This window comes from Hemiscyllium ocellatum, chromosome 21, assembly GCF_020745735.1.
Source record: "Hemiscyllium ocellatum isolate sHemOce1 chromosome 21, sHemOce1.pat.X.cur, whole genome shotgun sequence".
In the NCBI taxonomy this organism is placed as follows: Eukaryota; Metazoa; Chordata; class Chondrichthyes; order Orectolobiformes; family Hemiscylliidae; genus Hemiscyllium; species Hemiscyllium ocellatum.
The window spans coordinates 58,424,124-58,447,904 of record NC_083421.1 but is presented as its reverse complement, the minus strand read 5'-3'; the positions used below and the strand labels follow the sequence as shown (position 1 = coordinate 58,447,904).

At 39.3% G+C, this 23,781-nt stretch overlaps 1 protein-coding gene across 1 annotated transcript in view; it reads right to left on the bottom strand.

The window, feature by feature from the left end:
* The window catches only part of LOC132825766 (xenotropic and polytropic retrovirus receptor 1 homolog), a 113,218-nt gene extending 89,855 nt beyond the window's left edge, over positions 1 to 23,363 (bottom strand). Inside the window, exons 1-2 of the mRNA XM_060841229.1 lie at positions 23,295 to 23,363; positions 13,070 to 13,121 (exon numbers count right to left, since the gene is read on the bottom strand). Coding sequence (XP_060697212.1) covers positions 13,070 to 13,121; positions 23,295 to 23,363 — 121 coding nt within the window. The remainder of the gene's footprint in view (positions 1 to 13,069; positions 13,122 to 23,294) is intronic.
* Between the last annotated feature and the right edge of the window lie 418 nt (positions 23,364 to 23,781).

The following is a 23,781-nucleotide window of genomic DNA, read 5'->3' as shown; positions in this document are numbered from 1 at the left end:
TCTAACCTGCGCACAGTCAATGGTGTAAAATTGGGCCAAATGCTTGTAAGTGGGATTAATTTAGTTTGGGAACATGGTCAGTGTAGGTTAGTTGTTTGTTTCCATGTTGTATGACTCTATGACTATAAATCTAAAATTAGTTTTGAACTTTATTCACTATTCAATGTCTAAGGATAGTCATTATAGAGTATTGCTGAAAAATGATATTTTGTTGGAACTTTTTATCTTGCATTCATCAGGAGATTTGTCAGAATGCCAAAGTAAAGGAGAAATAACATTTTACACTGTTTAAGAGCATTGTTTCTATTTTACAAAAGTATTCTTATGAATTGTCCTGATGAGTGCAAAAAAATGCAGTAACAAAATATGAATTTTTCATCAATAAGTCCTGTTCTACCAAGTCATAATATATTTGAGAGATGTTATCTAACACCAAGAAATAGGGACCTTTGCAACTGAATCGATGCAGTTAAATTAAAGATACTGTTGAATTTTTTGACTGTTGGCTTTTAATTCTTTAAAAGATACAAAGAGGGATTTGAAGATATGGTTAATCAGACTTCCCTTCAGGCTGGCATTATTTCACTGTTATTGATTCCTCTTTATCTTATACCAATGGTAACCTTTAAGTTTGGTCTGTTACGTAACAAAGTATAAAGTGATTTGGTTGCAAATCAGTGACCACTAATCTGCTGAAAACTAAAAGTTAAAGCATTGGTCAGTTTAGTTCATTCAGTAAACCAAATTCAGATACCTTCCAGTATGAATGGATGTGTACCTTTAAGAGAACATTGATCAGTTGGTAGCAAGTTCCGTGGAAAAAGTTTGTGGATATATCCTCCTTTTCACAAGTATGGAATGGTTCTGAAACATTGGAAGGAAAAGCTGGATAGGCTGGGATTTTTAACATGGGAGATTGAGAGATGATCTTACGGACGTGTATAAAACCATGAGGGGTTTGGATGGAGTTAATAGCAGGTGTCTTTTCCCTTGGGTGAAGTATGTCAAGACTACAGGCATACTTTTAAGGTGAGAGGAGAGAGATTTAAAAAAGACATGAGGGCAATTTTTTTTTCACAGAGGATGATTTGTGTGTGAAATGAACTCCTTGAGGAAGTGATGGACCTGCGCACAGTTACTTAATAAGTACATGAATAGGAAAGGTTGGAGGGATGTGGGCCAGGTTGGACTATTTAGTTTGAGATTGTATTTGGCATGGACTGGTTGGACCATAGTATCTGTTTCCATGCTGAATGACTCTATGATTGTATAACATTGGGCCATTCAGTCCCTTGAACCTATACTACCATTCAATAAGATCATGACAGATCCGTGGCCTAACTCCATATAGCTGCCTTTGGCCCACATCCCTTAATGTCTTTGCTCAACAAGCACTTATCTATCCCAAATTTAAAATTAACAACTGATGATTGAAACGTTTCCTTGATTATAGGTAGCTGATAGGGTAGTTACATTGATCAAATTTGGGGTGGCATGGTGGCTCAGTGATTAGCACTGCTGTCTCACAGCACAAGGATTCCAGCCTTGGGCAACTGTTTATGTGGAGTTTACACATTCTCCCCGTGTCTGTGTGAGTTTCCTCCCACAGACCAAAGATGTGCAGGCCAGGCGAATTGGCTATGTTAAATTGCCCATAGTGTTAGGTGCAATAGTCAGAGGGAGGTGGGTCTAGGTGGGTTGGTCTTCAGAGGGTTGGTATGGACTTGTTGGGCCGAAGGGCCTGTTTCCACATGGTAGGGAATCTAATCTAAAAAGAAATCTTGATGAGGATGTATTGTAAAATTAAATAAATTCTCACATATCTTTATCATACTACATAAACTGGAAAGCTGATGGAGATCAGTACACACTGACATCTATCTCAGACAAGAATTAATGGAATTAAGAGGATATTGGCAGCAGAAATAGAAATGAGTTCAGGGAAGAATGTAAAGGATTGTGGTGAGCAGTTGTTTTTCAAACAGAGGTGCTGTATACTGTCATGTTCCTCAGGGATCAACATTAGGACAAATGATTGTTTTGATATATTGGCCTTGGGTTATCCTTTCAAAATTGCAGGTGGTGCCAAACTTGGAAATATTGTAAACTGTGACATTAGATAGCAAAGGATTTGAGGAGGACTTAGACTTACAGGCTTGTGAGATGAGTAGACACATGACAGATAAATTGTGAATATGTGCCTTGCCAGAAATGTATAAATCCCATGAATGAAATTAAACAAAAGAAAAAGAAACATTTAGGTAGGAAGCATGGGGAGGCAATATGAACAAAATAGTGCAATTCTAAAGGGGGTGCAAGCACAGAAAGACTTGGGAGAGTAGGGTACACAAAACCCAGTTGGCAGCTGTTTAGAATAAAAACAAAATCCTTGGTTTTCTAAATGGATGAAAGGATTGGAAGAGGAAGGAAGTTATACAAAATCTTTATAAAACTGCTTCATCTTCAGCTGGAATGTTGCGTTTAATTCTGGATACTAGGCTTTAGTTTGGCCTTAGAGAAGGGGATTAACTGGAGGGGTGTCAGGAAGGAGGGGTAACAGACACCTGGAGGAACCAGAGAAGCTGGTGTTGTACATTAGAGCAGAAATGGTGAAGAGGAGAGTTGATAGAGGTGTTTAAAAATGTTTTTGATTGAATAGGCAAGTAGAAACAATAGCATAGATTTGCTAACCACAAGATGCAGATTTATGATGGTTGGCAACAGGACCAGAGGTGACATAAAAAACATGTCTGGTTCTGATTTCCGATCTGGAATGTACTGCCTGAAAGGGCTTTGGAAGCTTCATAAAGTGACTTGGCTAAATATTAAAAGGAAAGAAATACCTAAAAGGATACAAGGAAAAATCAGGGAAGTGGGACTGATGAGAAAGATTCCCCAAAGAGTCAGGAGGGCAAGCTGAATTATCTTTTTACTGTTTACAACTCAGTGATTCTATGATGTTTTGATGGGTACAACTTTAAGCACTCTCATTATTCACAATATAAATCAGGAAATGGCTTTGTATCAAAGTCACACACTGATATTCACCGAAGTATAAAAAGTAGAACTGGTGTGTTGCAGAGGTACTGCTGTTGATTACAAGTCACTTAGGAGAGTTTCCAGATACCAATATTAGATACTTAAGTTTTGCATAATATTAAACGGATTGTTGAAAGGTCCCAGATTAATGCATTAGTATTCCCACACTGTATAAATAGTACTGGTGATGGATGCTAGTTGTGTACTACAACATTTATGACATTCTGGAAATAAGAGAGATGATTTGTACCACTGTTACATATCAACGTTTATCGCATTGTCAGGGCTTCAACTATTACATCCCAACATTCATCACTGTCTATTTTTAAGACAGGTAATCAGTGCTAGTATTACACATTGACATTTATCGCACTTTAGAAGAAGGAGTCTTGATGTGATACACACTGAGATTCATTCAAATGATTAAACACGAGAGTTTCTGTGCTCCTCTGCTATCAACTGACATTTGTAACATGTTATAAATTGGAGAGCTGATGGGTACAAGTGTAAAACACTGATGTTTATCATATTATCAATAGAACAGTGGATGGGTAACAGTCTTACATGACAACATTCATCACACATTATCAATAGTACAGCTGCACATTACCAGTGTTCCACATGGATATTTTTAACTCTTTATCCAGAGGAGAAATGAAAGATACACACTAAAATTCCACAAACTCACTGTCAAGGCCCACCTAGCATTACTAAACTTCCTCACACTCCTGCATCCTGTGAGGATTCTACGCCATTCTTCCAGTTTCTCTGCAGGTGTGGCCTTTATTTGGATGATGCAACATCCCTACAAGTGCTTCCAATACATCTTTGTTTTTCCCTAACTTAGGAGACCCCCAGCCATCGACCCTGAACCTTATCAGTTCATTTTCTTCATCAAGAGCACTTCCTAAACCAGCAACCTCTGCCCTCGAGAAGGCCAAGGGCAGCAGGTATATGGGGGCACCACATGTCTAGGAAATATATCACCATTCTTTCAGTGTCATTGGGTCAAAATCTTGGAAATTTCCTCCCTAATAACATTGTGGGTGTTTCTGTATTCTAAGGTCTGCAATGGTTCAACAAGACAGTTCATCATCTCCTTCTCATGGGTAATTAGGGATAAATAATAAATGCTGGCCTAGCCATTGGCACTCACATCCCAGAAGTGAATAATAAAGAAGATTCCTACAATTGTACGCTCATTCCTTTCCCCACCTCCCAGAAACCCTTGTCCTTATCTTCTGCCTTTGTAGCCTCTACATCCAATGAATCACCTTCCACTATTCCTGTCACATCCTGAATGATGCCACCAGCAAACATATTTTCACCTTTTGGATGAGACGCTGTACTAAGGCTCCATCTACTCTATGTGGGGGAATGCAAAAGATTTCATCACAATATGCAGAGAAGAGCAAGGGAGATTTTCCAAAGTTCTTATCCAGGATTTCTCCTTCATTCATCATCACAAAAACGGATTATTAACTCATTATCATGTTGCTTTTTCTGGGAGTATGCTGGGCGCAAATTGGTTGCTGTGCTTCCTGCATACAGACTGCTCTCCAGAAATATTTAATTGACTAGATGGCAGTTTGACAGAGCCTGTACTCACAAAAGACACAATATCAATGCAAGTATTTCTGTTTACTTAATCAATAACTACATTACAACAGTGTCTGTACATATTGCCATTAAAATGCTTTGAGACATCTTCAGATTAGGAAAATTATAACTCAAAAATGTAGGTTTTATTTTCTTTTCTAACCATCTACTACAGTCAATTTAGAAAACTGGTTATGCAGATAACTTTGTGCACCTCTCTCATTTGATGCTTCTGATTTCATTGCACATGACAGGAAATCAATAATTTGAGCTTTGTCGGAAGCTAGCATTGAGTATAATTAAGGTAACTGGAGATTTGCTGTTAAATACTGGTTAATAGAGTTAACATGTAAGAAAGCTCAGTTTGACACAAAACACTGGTGAAGTCCAGTTTAAGTTTGGCGATTTATGGTAGTCCTATTTTGTCAATTTATTTGTTTGCTTCCTTAAAAAACACTCTTCAGTCAAGGGAGGCAGTCTCACATCATCCACCCCATCAAGCCCTTGAAGAATTTTGTACATTTCAAAGCAATGCCCTCTTATTCCAACGAATATGGGTTTGTTTAATCAGATTTGAATTTGCTAAGGATGCCAGTTCTTTATCGCTAAACAGCGAAAGTCTCCATTTGTAAAAAATTAGAGAAATTTTGAAAATTACTTTGTGAAAATTGGAAATCCATGAGTTTAGGGTGAAATATATTTGACAGAATCCAAGTATTCAACTCGGCAATCATATCTGTGATTTTAATTCTACCAGTATGTATCAGCCACATCATTATGTCATGTTAAATTTAATATGTTCTTTTTTTAAGAGAAAGGAATTTGAAGACTTACAGAATTTCAATTACACAGTAAAGTTTGATTTTATATCAAATCACATTCTTCCAAATCACTGCTTCTTTGGCAAGACTGAAACTGCTGTTGTGGGAAGTGCCTCCATCTTTCCAAAGTTTATCAAACAACAAATGATTAATCCTCTACACCATTAATTCTTGAATAATTCAACATCATATTTTCATGCCTACTTGACTATTTATTTATTAAAATGTTGCTAAACTTGGTGATGTTGAATGTGAAGACATCATTTAATTTTTTTTTATTTTCAGAATTCTAGTTGAGGTTCTTCAGTTATGTTGTACAGAAATGATTTTCTAGCTTACAGCAGACAGCAGAGTTTAAAATATCCCAAGGCAATAAAAAGGACAAGTAAAATTTAACTTCGAGAAAGCCCAGTTTTAATCTATTCAGTGTCTTTTCAAAGTTTTACATTAAGAAAATGAAGAACTGATTAAACGTATGAACAAGGAATAGGGAGTAGGTCATTTAAACCCTTGAGGCTTCCTTGACATTTAAACATGATTTGGAGATGCTAGTGCTGGACTGGGGTGTACAAAGTTAAAAATCACTCAAAACCATGTTATAGTCCAACAGATTTAATTGGAAGCACTAGCTTTCAGAGCGCTTCTCCTTCATTAGGTGATCTGATCATCAACCACCTGATCAAGGAGCAGTGCTCCAAAAGCTAGTGCTTCCAATTAAACCTGTTAGACTCTATCCTGGTGTTGTGTGATTTTTAACTTTGACATTTAAAGAGATTATGGCTGATGTGATTGTAACTTCAAATTCACATCCCTGTCTAACCCCTGATAACCTTTCACCCCCTTGCTTAACAAGAATCTACCCAACTCAGCCTTAAAATTATTTTAAAATATTCTGCTTTCATCACCTTCCAGAGATGTGCAGGCTAGGTGAATTGGCCATTCTAAATTGCCCATAGTGTTCAGAGATGTGTAGGTTAGGTGCATTAGTCAGGGGAAATATAGAGCAATAGGGTAGGGGAATGGGTCTGGGTGAGATACTCTTCGGAGGGTCAGTATGAATTTGTTGGGCCAAATGGCCTGTTTCCACACTGCAGGAATTCTATGAGCCTTTAAAGGAAGAGAGTTTTAAAGACTCATAATTTTCTTAGAGAACAAGATTTGTCTCATGTATGTTATAAATGGGTGACCCCTGATGTTTAATCAGTAACCCCTTATTCTAAATTCTTCCAGAAAAGGAAATATCCTCTCCATATCTAACCTGTCAAAACCCCTTAGAATATTATGTGTTAAAGTCACTGTCACTGTTTACTCTAAGCTGTAGTCAATTGAAATATCTAAAAGGACCACAAGCAGGATTTAACACCTCAAGTTGGGGGTTGGTTGATTTAGAGTCGAAAAATTTGGTGCTTCATCAGATTTATGCCTGAAATGTCGATTTTCCTGCTCCTCGATGCTGCCTGACCTGCTGTGCTTTTCCAGCACCACACTTTTCAACTCTGATCTCTAACATCTGCAGTCCTCACTTTCTCCTGGTTGGGTGGTTCAGTTGAATGGATGGTAGGTTTGCAATGCAGACTGATACTGATAGCATAGCTTCACCTCCTGTATCAACTGAGGTTACCACCTTCTCAACCTCACTACTTGCCTGAGATGTGGTGACCCTCAGGTTAAAGTTACCACTGTTTGTCTCTCTCTGTCTCTAATAAGAGAGTGGGACAACACTGACTTTATCTTTACCTAAAGTAAAAGTATTGATAATATGTTGGAGCAGATTGTCCAAGAATTGATTGACAGAGATGATACCAATAGTTTGTTGGACAGTAGGATTCCTCCAAGGCTAATGTGCTATCATCTGTGTTAATTAAACAGAAGAAGGGACTAGGTTTATGAGATAGAAGCAAAAGAACCAGTCAAGTGACTGGACCTAAAATTAGCCTGCGAAATGATCGTGGATGATGATGACAAATTGATAACAAGAATGAAAGTTAGGTTAAAAATGGATGTGAAGGTGTGTAGACAAATAAATAGCCGGGGGGTGAGCCAGCAAACGTAACCAGTCAGGAATCAATTCGCAACGCCAACTCCAAGATGGTGGCAGAGTGGCAGGGCTGAGTCCAGAGCTTTTCTACGATATATTTCTAAATCAGGGTGATATGTGGCTAGGAGGGGAACTTGAAGGTGTTCCCACTTATCTGCTGCCCTATTGTTCTAGATGGAAGGGGCCGTGGGTTTGGAAGGGGCTGGCTGAGGACCTTTAGTGAATTTCTGCAGTGTACCTTGTAGATAGTACACACTGTTGCTACTGAGCGTCATGGGAGAGGGAGTGGATGTTTGTGGGTGTGGCGCCAATCAAGCAGCTGCTTTGTCCCGGATGGTGTCAAGTTTCTTGAGTGTTGTTGGAGTTGCACTCATCCGGGCAAGAGGAGAGTATTATGCTTCCTATATGACAACAATGGGAACAATTCAAAAATATTTCTTTAGCTGGGAAGCATTTTGATGTGATCCTGAAAACTTAAAGCTACATAAATTCAAGTCTTTGTAATCTGTCAAGTGTTAATGAGTTAGCACAGCCCCAATGCAGTTTCATCAGTTTAGGGAGAAGGAAGTGTACGAGGTTAAGGGCACATTTCCACACAGCAAACAGCTGGATTATTTGGATGGCTGGCAGTAGGAAGGAACTGTCTTGAACCTGTGAGAATGAGATGTCGAAGAATCAAGTAACACAAGAGCAAAGTGTAAGATGTTGTGAGGCTTTAATTGGTTCACTGCCAGGGAAGTAATGTCAAGCTTGTGTTACAAAGTGAAAATTAACGAGCGTGTTAACATAACCAGGCAAAGCTGGTTCTTTAAGGTTCAGAATCCTTTTCACTGTACTGAGTTACACATTGTGTTGGTGCTACTATCACTGAAAGCAGCAAGGTTAGGGATTAGGAAATGACTTGTGCCTTCACCAATACAATGTTTCTGTATTTAGAAATTGGCTCAATACTTTAAATTAAAGAATAATAGCTTAGACATTTCAGAAGAATCTATGTAGTAAAGTTCATCTACATTTGATTGCAGCATTAAATCTTAATTCTCATAATCTAGGATCAAGTTTATGAATCCACAGGAAATAGTTACGTGGAATTACATAGGAAGTAATACATATGGAACACGATTAGTGTGTGTTAATGTTTATGTTTACACAAAACTCCTCATGCCCTTTCATTTTACATATCATTCTATTTTGCTGTCTCCCTTATGTACTTATTCCTACAAATTGCCTCATTACACCACTGCTAACTGGACAAGGACAAAACAAAGTCAGAAGAATTTGGAGAATTGCCCTCACAATTTTCATCTGAGATTTGAAATCCACCTTGAAAGGTTCCAGTTCCAATCTCCAGCCTTTCCATAGAATCTCTACATTGTGGAAGCAGGCCATCCAGCCCACACTAACTCTCCAGCATCCCACCACGACTGAGCATCAACTCCCTATCATATCCCAGTAACTCTGTATTATTTGGAGCTAATCCACCTAGCCTGCGCATCCCTGGACAATGTACATGGGCAATCCACCTTACCCACACACCTTTGGACTATGGGAGTAAACCCACACTGACACAGGGAGAATGTACAGACTCCACACAGACAGTCACCTGAGGCTGGAATCGAACCTGGGTCCCTGGCACTGTGAAGTAGCAGCGTTAACCACTGAGCCACCGTGCCACTCCTTGTGTTACTAGCCAGCTTCATTCTCGGTCAGTACTGTGATTTGACTTTCTGCTTCTACAGTCTTTCTCAGACTGGATTAAACTCTACCAATATTACATCATGATTGGTGGTGAGTACATGACACATCAGTATTTCTCATCAGCAACCCTCGCATTGTGCTCTTTGATATTGAACACATGGGATGCTTTCATACTGTGGTTTTAAAAGCACTGAAATCATGAGAATTGATTTCCTGAGCTAATACTCAAGGTGACTGTATATAACAAACAATAAGATCATGTCTAATCTGATTTTAACCTCAACCTCAAATACTAGCCGCCCCTGATAACTGTTTAACCCTTTGCTTCTCATTAATCTATTCAGGTTTGCTTTAAGAATTTTCAAAGATTTTCTCAACACTGCCTTGTGGGGATGAGAATTCCAAAGACTCAAACTTCTGAGAAAAATATTGTCTAAAATCGCAGCCCCTAATTTTTAAAGTCACCTCCAGTTCTAGATTCTCTCAGCTGAGGAAACATCCAAACTGTCAAGTCTGTTCAGAATTTTGTATGTTGTAATCAAGTGAACTATACTACTCTGCTAAACTCAATGGGCTACAAATCTACCTTGTTCTCATGTGGCAACCCACCCATTCCAGGTATTAGTCCAGTAAACCTTCTTTGAAACTATGTTCAATGTATTTACCTCCCTCTTTAATCAGAAAGGCCAACATTGTACACAGTGCTCCAGATTCTAGATCTTATCAATGCACTCTATAACAAAAGCATAACCTCCTTACTTTTGTATTCAATTCCCCTTGCACAAAATGAAAACATTAATTATTGCTGTATGTATGTCTTAACCTGTTGCACTTCATGCACTTGGTCCCTGGTCCTGCTATATCTCAGAGCTCTGCAAGCTCTCACTACTGTGATAATTTGCTTTGTCTTTATTCACCGACGCAAATTGGAACATTTCACATTTTCCCACGTTGCCATATCTTGCCCACTCAGTTAACCTGATACCTCCTTATGGGCCTTTTCATAACTTTCCTGCCTATTTTTGTGTGAACAACACATTTAGCCTTCCATTCCTTGATCCACACCATTTCAACTTTCAAACTTGAGGTCTCAGCACTGAGCTGTCTGGCACGCCATTCATTATATCATGCCAACCTGAAAAATAAACCATTTATGTCAACTTATGTTTGCTGTTAGCTAGCCAATCAACTATCTGTGCCAATATGTTATCCATTACATAAAGCGCTTTTACTTTCTGCAACAATATTTGAGGTGTCATCTTATCAAATGCTTCTGAAAACATTAATTACATTACATCCATGGGTTTTCCTTTATTCATAGTGCAGGTTACTTCTTCAAATAACTCCAATAAATTGGCTAAACATGATTTCCCTTTCACAAAGCTATATTGACTGTCTGCTTGCATTGAATTAATTAACAGTGCCCTGTTATGACATTCTTAATAATAGCATCTAATATTTTCTCGATGACAGATGTTAAACCAACTGATCTATAGTTTCCTGTTTCAGTCTCCTTCCCTTCTTACATAAAGGAATTGCATAAAGGAACCTTCGCTGAATCTAGGCAATTTTGAACAATTAAAACTAATGTATCAATAACTTCACTAGCCACTTATTTTAAAATCCGAGTGAGAAAGCTATCTGCATACAGGGATTTATTGACCAGCAGTTCTAACAATTTGCAAAGTACTTCTTCCCTTGTGCTAATACTTCCCCGGAGTTCATTTCTTTCAATTCCTGATTGACAGCTGTTTCTGGGTAGTTACTTGAATCCTCTTTAGGGAAGTCCAGCACAAAATATTGGTTCAATTCATCTGCCATCTTGTTATTTTCCATTATTAATTCCCTAGACTAATTTCCTATTAGATCAATGCTTGTTAACTCTTCTTTTTAAAGTATTTATAGAAAGTCTTAATATCTGGAATTATAATTGTAGCTAGCTTGCACTTGTACTTTAATTTTTTTTCATCCTTATTAATCTTTTAGTCATTCTTTACCGTTATTTATATTCTGGCCAAACTTCTGAATTGCCACCCATCTTTCCATAGGTTGCATGGTTACTCAGTGGTTAGCATTGCTGCCTCACAGTGTCGAAGACTTGTGTTCAATTCCATCCTTGGGTGACTCTCTGTGTGGAGTTTGCATGTTCACCCTGTGTCTCTGTAGGCTTCCAAAGATGTACAGATTAAATGGATTGGCCATGCTAAATTGCCCTTAGGGGGCAGGCTAGGTGGATGAGCCAAGGGAAGTATAGGGGTGGGGTGGGTCTGTGTGGGATGTTCCCCAGAGGATCAGTGTGAACTTGATGGGCTGGATGGCCTGCTTCCACATTATGTAATTATATATTTGTTCTTTAAGTTGAATACTATGTTTAATTTTTATAATTAACCACAGATAGTAAATCTTTGGATATTTTCTTTCTCGCTTGAATCTATTCTCTGTGTTATTCTCTTATGTGTCCACCATTGTGTTTCTATTTGCCTATCCCTCAACATAAATTAACAGTTCCCTTATTCTAGCTCTGCTTTCATGGCCTTATTTAAATTTATACCAAATCTCTCTTCCCGAAACTGTATGTGAAATTTAATCATATTATGATCACTGCTCCCTAGAGATGCTTTCACTATGATGGCAACCCTTAGAATGCTGATTGTATGGGACCCTACATGGCACACTTACTTCAAGACTGATTGATACATACGATTTGGGTTGTGATTTTAGTGCTGTACATGCGGTGAAGTCAACAGATGGCTATTGAAAAAACACAATCTGGTGTTGATATCTGTTGGTATTACATCTCAGGTTGCTTAATGCTGCCATCTAAAGGCTTGCTTTTGACAAGATGTCTCAGATACTAACGAATGCTGCAGTTTCATTGCAAATACATGAATGAAAAATAATGCGATGTCATATATATAAGATCTCCCCCCTTGTAGATATTTAGCAGATTTTACAGAATAAAGTCACAATGCATCAGAACCCCAGTTTCATTCTTTTTCTGAAGTATTTCCTCCTAGAATTTCTTTACATATTGAAAGTTCATGTCTTGTACGGAACTTTAATGTTTCAGCACTCTTTTAATTAATGTTCCTTACAATACAAACTCTATTACAGAAGTGCAGATCTAGCAAGGCACAGTCGGCTTTTAAATATCCTTTCTGCAGTTGTGCCAGGATGTCTGAAATTGTAATTGCAAACGGTGGAACAACATTTTGCCTTGTTAAATTATTGATGCGAAAGAATGATTTCATATTTCAACCAGCGTAGAAGGTGATTATTAATTAAATCCTCGAGCATCGCCATTGCCTGATGGGGACACATTCAGAAGATTAATTATTCATCACTGACCTGTATTTTATCACCACGATTAAAAGTCAAAGTAAAATGAACAAAGCAAGTGGCATTTATTTAGCACCATTAATGGGAGCAAAGAAAAGTCCACGGGCTCATATTCAGGCAAATGTTTGACAGCAAGTGAAAGAATTAGGATAGGTAATCAACATTTTTGTCTAAAAGCTAGGTTTTAAGGAGTGTCTTTCAAAGAGGAGAGAGGTGAGGGATTCAGTGAGAGTTTGGGACCTAGACATCTCAGAGAATTGTATGCATTTCTATGCCAAAACTATATGAAGGAAAAGAACTTCTGATTCATACTGAAGTCTAACATCTGTTTTGTTTTTGAAGCTAAAACCTCTTTCATTATATATAAATTAAATCATATTTCAGCATTAAATATTAATGCCCTGGTTACTGAGTGTGATGAGGAGCTGGCATAATGTCAGATGCGAGTCAGGATATTCTTTTCAGGTTAAGGGAAGCTGTATCTGTGATAGAGGCAGCTGTGGTTCCAAACATAGCAAGGCCAATCCCGTCTTACCTCCTGGCAATGGGGCTTGATTCTGGGCCATGTACAGCATCTTTTTCAGACCCTGTTAAAAAGAAAGAAAAATACAGATTAAGAGTTAAGAGTGAATTCCGTGATTCTGTGTGTGTGTGTGTTTCCACCTTAAGAGTGATGTGGTTCTTCATGTCTCCTAATGGAAGAAACTCATAAAATCATGGGAATACACAGCACAGCAAGAGGCCCTTCAGCCCATTGCATCCCATAAGCAACCACCTAACTATTTTAATTCCATTTTTTAGCACTTGGCCCGTATCTTTGTCTGTTTTGGCATCACCAGCGCACATCTAAATACTTCTTGGTATGATGAGGATTTCTGCCTCTTCCACCCTTACAGGCAGTGTGTTCCAAGTTCCCTCCAACCTCTGGGTGAAAAATGCTGAAAGCTAATAATGCTAAATTAGCAGCATGATGTGCATTATGGTATGTGTTGCTCCAATGGGGATTTTCTGGTGCAGTGGTATTGTCCCTATCTCTGAGACAGAAGGCATAAATTCAAATCCCATCTGCTCCAGAGGTGTGTTATAATGCATTGGTTAAAACTATCTACTTGTGACTCCACACCATTGCCAATGTCCGATGTTACAACCAGAACACACTGGAGTTCGTAAACTTAGCTTTATGTGTTACTGTTGCCCATCCCTAATGGCCCTTGAGAAGGTGGAGGTGACCCACACTCTTGAACCGCTACTGTCTTTGTGGGGTAGATAAAGGGCAGGAAGGGCTTGCCTGGAAGGAAATTCCAGAATTTCATTTCCCAATTAATTTAAGATAAGAGTGAAAACAGAACAGCACTGTCCAATTAAACTAGGAGGGAGTGAAAGAAGTTTTGAGGGAATTGATTTATGTTGAGATACTGGGATTGTTTAATTTCCATCAGGAAAGGTTAAAGGCAGATTTAGTCACGATGTTCAAGATTGTAAAGGGTGCTGATAATAATAAATAAGCGGATACTATTTTCTCATTGGCAGGGAGATCAATAACTCTAAATCACAGATTCTAAGATGATTGACAAAAGAACTAGAAGGGAAGAGGTGGCAGAAAGGTATTTCAAGTGGCTCGTTGTTATAGTCAAGAATGCACAGCAGATGTGAAGGAAGCAGATTCAATCGTAATTTTCAAAAGAGAATTGGATGTAAATTTGAAAAGGGAACATATTTGGTCTGTGTGGAAAGAGTAATATTGGGACTGAGGGATCAAACTCATTGGTAGGATCTGGTAGTGATGATTGGGGTCACATGGAACTGTGGAACAGGAATAGTTGTGATGTGAGTTGGAATAAAACTCTGACTGGAAAAGTACATGCATGGATTCTATCTAACCAATGTTTAACCAGTATTGTCTCTCAATCTCAGTGCATGACGTTGGCTGGCACATCCTGCAGTGTCTCAGGAACTTCCCTGTGAATGAAAGAATTAACTGAAACCCTGTTTGCTGGTCCACATGAACATTCAGGGAGCCTATGGTATTCAAAAAGGACGAGGTTAGAAGACCAATCCAAAGAAGATGATCTTGTGGAATCTCCAAAATAAATCAGTCTGTGATTTTTGTCATCCAAGTTGGTCCAATCCCAGAAAAATTATGAGCTAGATCAGCAGTAATCTTTGCAGCTACTTTCTTGCAAAGCTACCTTTATCATTTCATTACCATAGAGTTATAGTCATAGCGTTGTCCATCACAGAAGCAGACCCTTTGGTCCAACTCGACCATGTAAAACTGTATCTAGGGACGCAGCATGTGCAGACTATCCAACATAAGTCTTTACTGACATGGTCATTATGACCAATGATAACACAATGCAGAAATGCTGTTCATGTTTTATACATGTAGCTGCCACCGAGACATCTTTCAAATGATATGTTACATCCTTGTAATCCACAGTCTGCTGCCAAAGATTCATAACAATGGTGAAAGTATAAATTTGTGAGGGATTGATGTCCATGTGGCATTAAAGTATCTCTAAGTAACACACTGGGACTCTATTCTCTAGGAAAGAGAAGGCTGAGGGGTAACCTGAAGAGTGATGAAAAGGTTTGTTAGGGTTGATGCAGAGAAGATGCTTCCACTTGTGCAGCAGAAAAGAACAAGTGATCATGAATACAGTACAGCCATGAATAAGATCATAGGGCCATAAGACATAGCAACAGGAGGAGGCTATTTGGCCCCTCAAGTCTTCTCTGCCATTCAATAAGGTCATGGCTGTTCCAACTTTACTCACACCTACTTTCCTGCCATTTCTCCGTAACTCTTGATTCCCTGACTGACCAAGAATCTATCCACCTCAGCCATAAGTACACACACAAGGAGTTCCGAAGACTTACAACTCTCTGAGAGAAGAAATTCCTCCTCATCTCAATCTTAAATTGGCACCCCTTTATTCTGAAATGATGTCCTTTGGTCCAAGACTGTCCCATAAGGGGGAGCATCCCCTCAGCATTTACCGTGTCAAGCTCCTTAAGAATCCTATATCCTTCAATGAAATCATTTCTCATTCTTCTCATTCTCATTCTGATTGGAATACCAAGCTGTTTGACCTTTACTCATTAGACAACCTCTCCATATCAGGGATCATCTGAGTGAACTGTCTCTGAACCCGCCTTAATGAAATGATATCTTAAATAAGGGAAACAAAAACTCACAGCTCATGGGACTCCAGATGTGGTCTCATCAGCACCTTGTACAGTTGCAGTAAGACTTCCATGCTGTTATACCCCAACCCACTTGAGATAAGGGCCAAAAATTCAATTAGCCTTCCTGTTTAGTTGCTGTACCTGGTTGCTCATTTACTGTGTTTTGTGCTCAAGTCCCTTTGGTGTTGCAGCTTTCTGCAGTTCCTCTCCTTTTAAATAATATCCTGTTATTTTGTTCTCCCTTGCAAAACGAACAACTTCACATTTTTCCACACCATGTGCCCATTTACTTAAACTATCAGTATCTCTCTGTAAACTGTGTGTATCCACTCAGAACCTGCCTTGACCACAGTACATTTGCTTCCTTCCTCCAAGTCATTAATATCTATTGTAAACAATTGCGATGCCAGCACCAATCCCTGTGGAGCCTCACTGATCACGGATCATCAAGCTGAAGAAGAACCCATTATCCCCACTCACTGTTTCCTGTCTATTAGCCAATTCTCTATCCACGCCAATATACCACCTCCAACACTGTGGCTTTTATCTTATAACTTAACCTTTTTTGAAGTACCCTTGTCAAATGCCTTCTGTAAACCCAAATGCAACTCATCTACTGCTTCACCTCTCTCCATTCTGAGTTGTGAACTCTCCAAAAAATGCTAATATGTGTCTTGTACAGCTGCAACATGATCTCCCAATTCCTGTATTGAGTACAGGAGTTGAGAGGTCATGTTGAGGCTGTACAAGACATTGATTCGGCCACTTTTGGAATATTGCATGCAAATCTGGTGTCCTTCCTATTGGAAGGATGTTGTGAAACTTGAAAGGGTTCAGAAAAGATTTGCAAGGATGTTGCCTGGGTTGGAGGATTTGTGCTGTAGGGAGAGGTTGAATAGGCTGGGGCTGTTTACCCTGGAGCATTGGTGGCTGAGGGGTGATCTTATAGAGGTTCATAAAATCATGAGGGGCATCGACAGGATAAATGGACAAAGTCTTTTCCCTGATGTGGGGGAGTCCAGAACTAGAGAGCATAGGTTTAGGGTGATAAAAAAGACCTCAAGGGGCAACACAGAGGGTGGTACTTGTATGGAATGAGCTGTCAGAGGATGTGGTGGAAGCTAGTACAATTACAACATTTAAAAGGCTTTTGGATGGATATATGAATAGGAAGGGTTTGGGGGGACATGGGCCGACTGCTGGCAGATAGGACTAGATGAGTTGGGAGATCTGGTGGGCATGGATGAGTTGGACTGAAGGGTCTGTTTCTGTGCTCTACATCTCTATGACTCCATGTTAGTCAGACATGATTGCTCTTTCATGAAGCCATGCTGATTCTGCTTGATTAGGCTAATATTTCCCAAGTGTTCTGCTATTACTTCCTTAATAATTGATTCCAGTAATTTTCCATGCCATAGGGAATCTAATCTAAAATGTGTTCAGCTAATCAGCTGATAATTACCCACGTTTTGCCTCTCTCTCTTTTTGAATAGGGGTGTGACATGAGCAGCTTTCCAATCTTCTGGTACTTCTCCAGAACCCAGTATGCTTTGGAAAAAAATCACAAATCAACATGAGCATTATCTCTGTAGCTACTTCTTTAAGATACTAGGAGGCAACAGTACAACTCAGGATTCAGAAGAAACTTATGTGGATATTTGAATGAATGGTATGGAATTCATGAGTGACCGAAGTGAATTGCATATTATTTTAAGGAAAACTAAATAGATGCATGCAAGATAGAGGAACCAAAGGTTGTTCTGATTGGCTTAGACAAAGAGGGCTGGGAGAAAACCTGCACTATGCAAAAGCAATGCATGGACTAGCTAGACTTTATGTTTTTATGTTCTATCTAATTCCATGTATCAATGTAACAATTGAGTAGGAAGTGATCTTCAATTATCTTGAGATGAGAAAGATATAGAGATTATCACTTTAAAGATCTTTCAGTCTGAGTGTTACTTTGAGCACGTATGACATTACTTTGACATTTTTTGCCTCCAACCCCACAGCATCAATGTGGATTTCATCAGTTTCCTCATTTCCCCTCCCCTCACCTTATCCCAGTTCCAACCTTCCAACTCGGCACCGCCTTCATGATCTGTCAATCTTCCTTTCCACCTATCCACTCCACCTTCCTCTCCGACCTATCACCATTAACCCCACCTCCATCTACCTATGGCACTCTCAGCTACTTTCCCACCAGTCCCTCGCCCCTCCCATTTATGTCTCCAGCCTCATTCCTGATGAAGGGCTTTTGCCCAAAATGTCGATTCTCCTGCTCCTTGGATACTGCCTGACTTGCTGTGTTTTTCCAGCACCACACTCTTGACTCTAATCTCCAGCATCTGCAGTCCTCACTTTCACCTACTCTTCCAGTGAAGACAATCACCAACTCGGAAGTGTCTCAGAACTGGAGATATGGTTGGTAGGCATCTTAGTGTTCACTGTTAATTGGGCTACATTGACTATTTCTTATGCCATCATGCTCTCTTTAATGTGCTACAATTCCAATCGCCAATGTAGGCACATTCATGTGAGTGAAAGTTGCGTAAAGTACTCAATGAATAGTTCATTCACAAGAGCCGACAATAACATCTTCTAAGAGGGAACAGCCCTGGCCAAAACAGGTTGAGTTCCTGCTGCCTCCTCATCCCACTGAAATCACAAAGAAAATGCTAGTGAATTTAATAGAGTTGGATAGCAGTGAAACTTATTGCCCTCGGCCTCTGCACAGTTTGGTCTCCATAACTATAAAAACATTATACAGAGGTACCAGAGAAAGGACAAGAAAAAGATTCACAAGAATGTTACCAAAACAGAGCTCTCATAAGTGTCCAGGAAACTGGACCTCTTCTTGAGTAAAGAGAATAATGGAGTGAAAGTCTTTTGAGTTACAAAGGAGTCTAACAGACTGGGCTAAAATCAAATTTTCCACTTATGGTGGAATCAGAAACTAGAGATCTGAAATATTAGGTAGTCACTAATAAATCTCTTAAGAAATTTCAGAAGAGACATCTTTACTCAGACAATAGACAGACTGCTAGCATATGATGTAGTTGAGGTATTCGATTAATTAATGGGAATTTTCCTAAGTTTATATCAAACTCAGTTCCGGCAGGTCAGGAAATGGTGAAGGCAGTTTTCAGGCAATAAATGGTTGTTACAAGAGAAGATATAGGGACAAAAGGCAGAAAGGAATAGAAAATTATGTTGGGAGGATTCAATGAAATAGGATGGATGCAGACTTGTGCCAAACGTTAACACTGCCACAGATTATTGGGCAAATGGCTGTTTCTGTGCTCTACATTTTACCCATTTTTATGTAATAAAAATGCAATGGATGAAGGTAATAAAATGGATTGGCAATTTGTTAAGTTTGCATCTGTTTCTTTGTCATAATGATCATTAATTTTGAAACATGGGAACAGGAGTGGGCCATTCAACCCATTCAGTACAATCATGGCTGATAGAACACTTTAACATTGTAAACCACTAGGAATCCGAATCTATCCATCTCTACCTTAAACCCACGGAAAGACTGAGCCTCCACAGCTCTCTGTGGCAGAGAATTCCAAAGGTTTGAAATCCTTTGTGTGAAAGAAATCTCTCTTCATCTTAAACCTATTTTTAAATTGTGACTCCTTCATAAGCAAGGAAAGCACCTGACCTGCATCTACCCTTCTTACCCCATGCATATTTTGTAATTTTTAATGAGATCATCTCTCATTCTTCGAAGCTCTAGAGAATATAGGTTCAGTTTGCCCAATATCACTTCACAGGACAATCCTGTCATCCCAGGAACAAGTCTGGTGATCATTTGTTGTGCTTCCTCTATGATAATAATATCTTTCCTGAAGTAAGGAGACCAAACTGCACTTCAAGTGCAGTCTAACCAAGCTCTCAAACAATTGATGTGAGACTTGATGATTCCTATTTTCAAATACTCTTCTAATAAAGCCAAACATGTCACAGGCCTTCCAATAGGTTGCTGCACCTGCATGTTAACCTACAATGACTTATCCACAAGGACACCTATGTTCTCTGTACACCTACACTTTACAACCCCTTACCATTTAAGAAATACTCTGCACATCCATTTCTCCTACAAATTGGATGATTTCATATTTTCCATAAAAAAATGAAAAATTTTGTTATTTCTCATTCACTAAGCCTGTCCAAATTCTCCTGAAACCACTTTACAGCTTCCTCACAGAGCACATTTCCACTTAGCTTTGTATCATTTGCAAATCTGGAAATATTATATTCCATCCCCACCCACAATCATTGACATATATTATGAATAGCATGAACCCAAGTACTGATCCTTGCAGTACCTCACAGCCCACTAGCTATTTCTACTCTCTGTGTCTGTCTATTAATCCATGACATATGCTTGAAACTTTCTATGCAGTTCCACTGGGGGAGCTTCATCAAAAGCCTTCTGAAAATCCAAGTATCCATCAACCCTCCTTTATCAATTTTGTTAGCAATATCTTCACACGACTCTAACAAGTTCATTAAACACAAATTCCCATTGCAAATCCATGGTGACCATTCCAAATCAAATCATTAACAACTAGTTGTCTGTTTTATCATATCCCTTATAATAGATTCTATAATTTTACCTACTACTGATATCAGGCTAACAGGTCTGTACTTCCCTGTGTTCTTTTATTCCCTTCTGAAAAATTGGGGTAACATTTGCTCCTTCCGGTTTGCAGGATTTATTCTAAGACCTATAGATTTAGGAAGATAATCACCAATGCATCAACTATTCTTCGACACTTTAGGAAGTAGACCATCAGGTTCATTATTAACTTTCAGCCTCATTAATTCCTCTAGTATGGTTTTTTAAACTCATGTTAATTTCGTTCAAATCCTCATTCTCCGTCTGGATCTCTAATTCTGGGATATTTCTAGTATCCTCCTCAGTGAAAACAAGTGCAAAGTAACCTTTAGCTGCTCTGTCATTTCTCCAATCCCCAATTTAAATTCTCCTGATGCTACCTGTGAGGGAGCAACTCTTACTTTTAGTCAATTGTTTCTTTTTTACGTACGCACAGAAGCTTTTACAGTCCATTTTTATGTTTTTGCTAGATTGCATTCATATTCTATTCTCCCTTTCATTGCCAGTTTCTTTCTGATCCACCTTTGTTCTATTCTAATTTTTTTTAATTTCAAAAATATACTTTATTCATAAAATTATTTGGATCTCTATACAATTGGTCATGCCATTCTTGTGCACACATTACATTGCTTTACACCCAGACATCGAAATTTATTTTTCATATAATCAAGTCTGTACATTTACTATCCAGCTCTTCTGCTGTTCTATTCTAAAACCCTCCCAAACCTCAGAATTACTATTTCTGGCAACTTCATAGGACTTTACTTTTAATCTTATGCAATCCTAAACTTTCCTTATTGACTGCAGTTGACTGACCTTATTTGAAGAATATATAGTTGCTGTCAAGCAGGCAGTAGTTCTTTAAAGACTAACAATTGCCTATATACAGTCATTCCTTTCAAAGTATTTACCCAATTTGTACTTCAAGCTTTCATAATTTTCCTTATTCAAATTTAACACCCTTGCTTCAGAATGACCTATCTCACTTGCTAACATAATGTGAAATTCTGTCTTATCATACCTATCTATAATTTCTGTTATAGCAGCAGTTAGAGTGCAATGATATTGTCTGATCATCAATTCCTGAACTGCCAGCGCTGGATTTGACAATGTATTTCAGAAATCAACTTGAACAAAGAATTGATTCAAGTAAGTAACTACTGCTTGTATTATGTACAGCATTACTACATTAGCCAGGTTTAATGCTTGTTTAATCATTACCCTGTCCTAACCAGCATTATCAGCAAAATTTGATACGGATCCACATGAGGCGATATTAAAAGCAGTGATCAAATGCTTGGTCGAAGTGGTAGGTTTTAAAGACTGTTTCTTTACAAGGCGAGAAAGATAGAGAGGCCAGGAGACCGAGAGACCATTTTGGCAATGCTATCCGTGATGGAGTAAGTAAAATCAGGGACATTAAAGCAGTGTAGCAGGTTGAAGATCAGTGAGATAACTCTCGAGCAGCTGCTTAAACTGCCTGAAGTTGCTGGTCTTATTATCACAGTCCAAATGTTGCCTTTCGAATTAATGTCCCTGGCAAATACTCAGGTCATTTCCTCAATATATAGCTAGCTGCCTGGGATAATAGGGATGGAACTACTGAAACTGTGACTTGTATATGGTTGGGGTCCTCCCAAAGATGTTTCCATTGGTAGCATGAGTCAGGTTTTCATGGACTCAATTGCACTGTCTGCTCTGTTGTCCCAGAGCCTCTGGCTACACTCGTCCTCTGCCAAGGTGGGAGAAATTGGCACCTCCACCTCAGTGGATGGGCACAGTGCACCTTTGCTCTGCCAGGCATCCATTGGTCCTTCCCTTCCCCCTCCACACAGTTGCTGTTATGCTGGTAACCACAGCAGCCATTTTGCACATCTTGAGATCCTTATGATTAAATTTGAGATGAATGGCTAGCTGAGTGGTTTTCAGAGGCTGTCACTTGGGGGCGGGGGGGAGGGCAGGGGTGTTTGGTCGTAATGTTGGCCAGGGCACCACGACCTTTTTTGCTTCACACCCTTGGGATCTTTAAAAGCTGCCTGGCAGGGGGAACTTGATTTAGCATCTCTGAAACACAGCATCTCATGGAAGGCAGTATCTGTCCGTACTCAAGCATTACCTTGAGAATACGTGCTTGCATTCTGATCCAAAGTGTCTGCTGTCTTTTATTCATTCATAGGACATGGGCCCGGTATTTGTCACCCAAGGCGGTTGGAGCTGTCCTCTTTAACAGCTGCAGCCTATCTGATCTACATACATACACTCCATAGAATAGATCATAGAATCTCTACAGTGTGGAAACAGGCCCTTTGGCCCAACAAGTCCACACCGACCCTCCAAGAGTAACCCACCCAAACCCATTCCCCTACTCTATATTTACACCTGCCTCATGCACCTAACCTACACATCTCTGAACACTATGGGCAATTTAGCAAAGCCAATTCACTAACCTGCACATCTTTGGACTCCACATGCTTAATATCTCAGCAAGACATCTTTATGCATTCATTGTCTTTTTTTTAAACACTTCTCCTGAATGATTGACAGTCTCAGTGAGTACATCATATTCAATAGCCCCACACACGAAAACAAAGACGAAAAAAATCTCTCATACTAGTTCTTTAGAACTATACGGTTAAAGATACCAGATCTTGCCTCAACCACAGAGTAAGAAACTCTTACAATTAAAACAGACCAAAGTTTTAGACATGATTATTCAGACGGGACAAGAGGGCATGATCTGATTTTCACACATACACACACACCCTCCACATGTTACAACGCAACTTTAAGATCTTCCCCGCCACCCAGTCAGTGTCTCAAAGTAAGTTTCCAGAGAGTATAGAGAGAAGGGAATAGATTGGGTCGGCGAGATACCCAGATACAACAAAACAAGCATGAGACTTTTTTTTGTTTATAAAAAAGTCACCAAAACTCCCCCCACCTCGTATTCGATGTACTGCTTCCTCCATTCCGGCGTTAGATGCGCCGACAAATGTTGTGCAAATTTCATTGTTATGAAAAGCGCCGAGAATTGCAGATTTTCCAAGGAAACATATCAGGATGCAAGAATGGGAGTGGGGAGAGTCAAACCCTTGAAGCCTCTCCGCGTTTAATCCATCGACGGATTCTGGGATAAAAGCGAATATATCTACATTTTCTCCACAAGGATTAATTGTTGGGAGAAGTTCGAGCGGATCACTGACACCTTTCTCTGGCCTCTAGGCAACCGCAACAGGATCATCGCCCATCGATAAATAATTGAGTGCACCTCTGGCAGGAGGGAGGGAGGGACAGAGCGGACAGGAATCAAAGATGCAACAAAAACCCGACTTTATTACCCAACCCCTTTCACTGTTACTTTCAACGTGGCTTCACAGAGTATGTTAGCAACTTACCATTATGATAGTAGCATCCATAGAGGGCCTTTG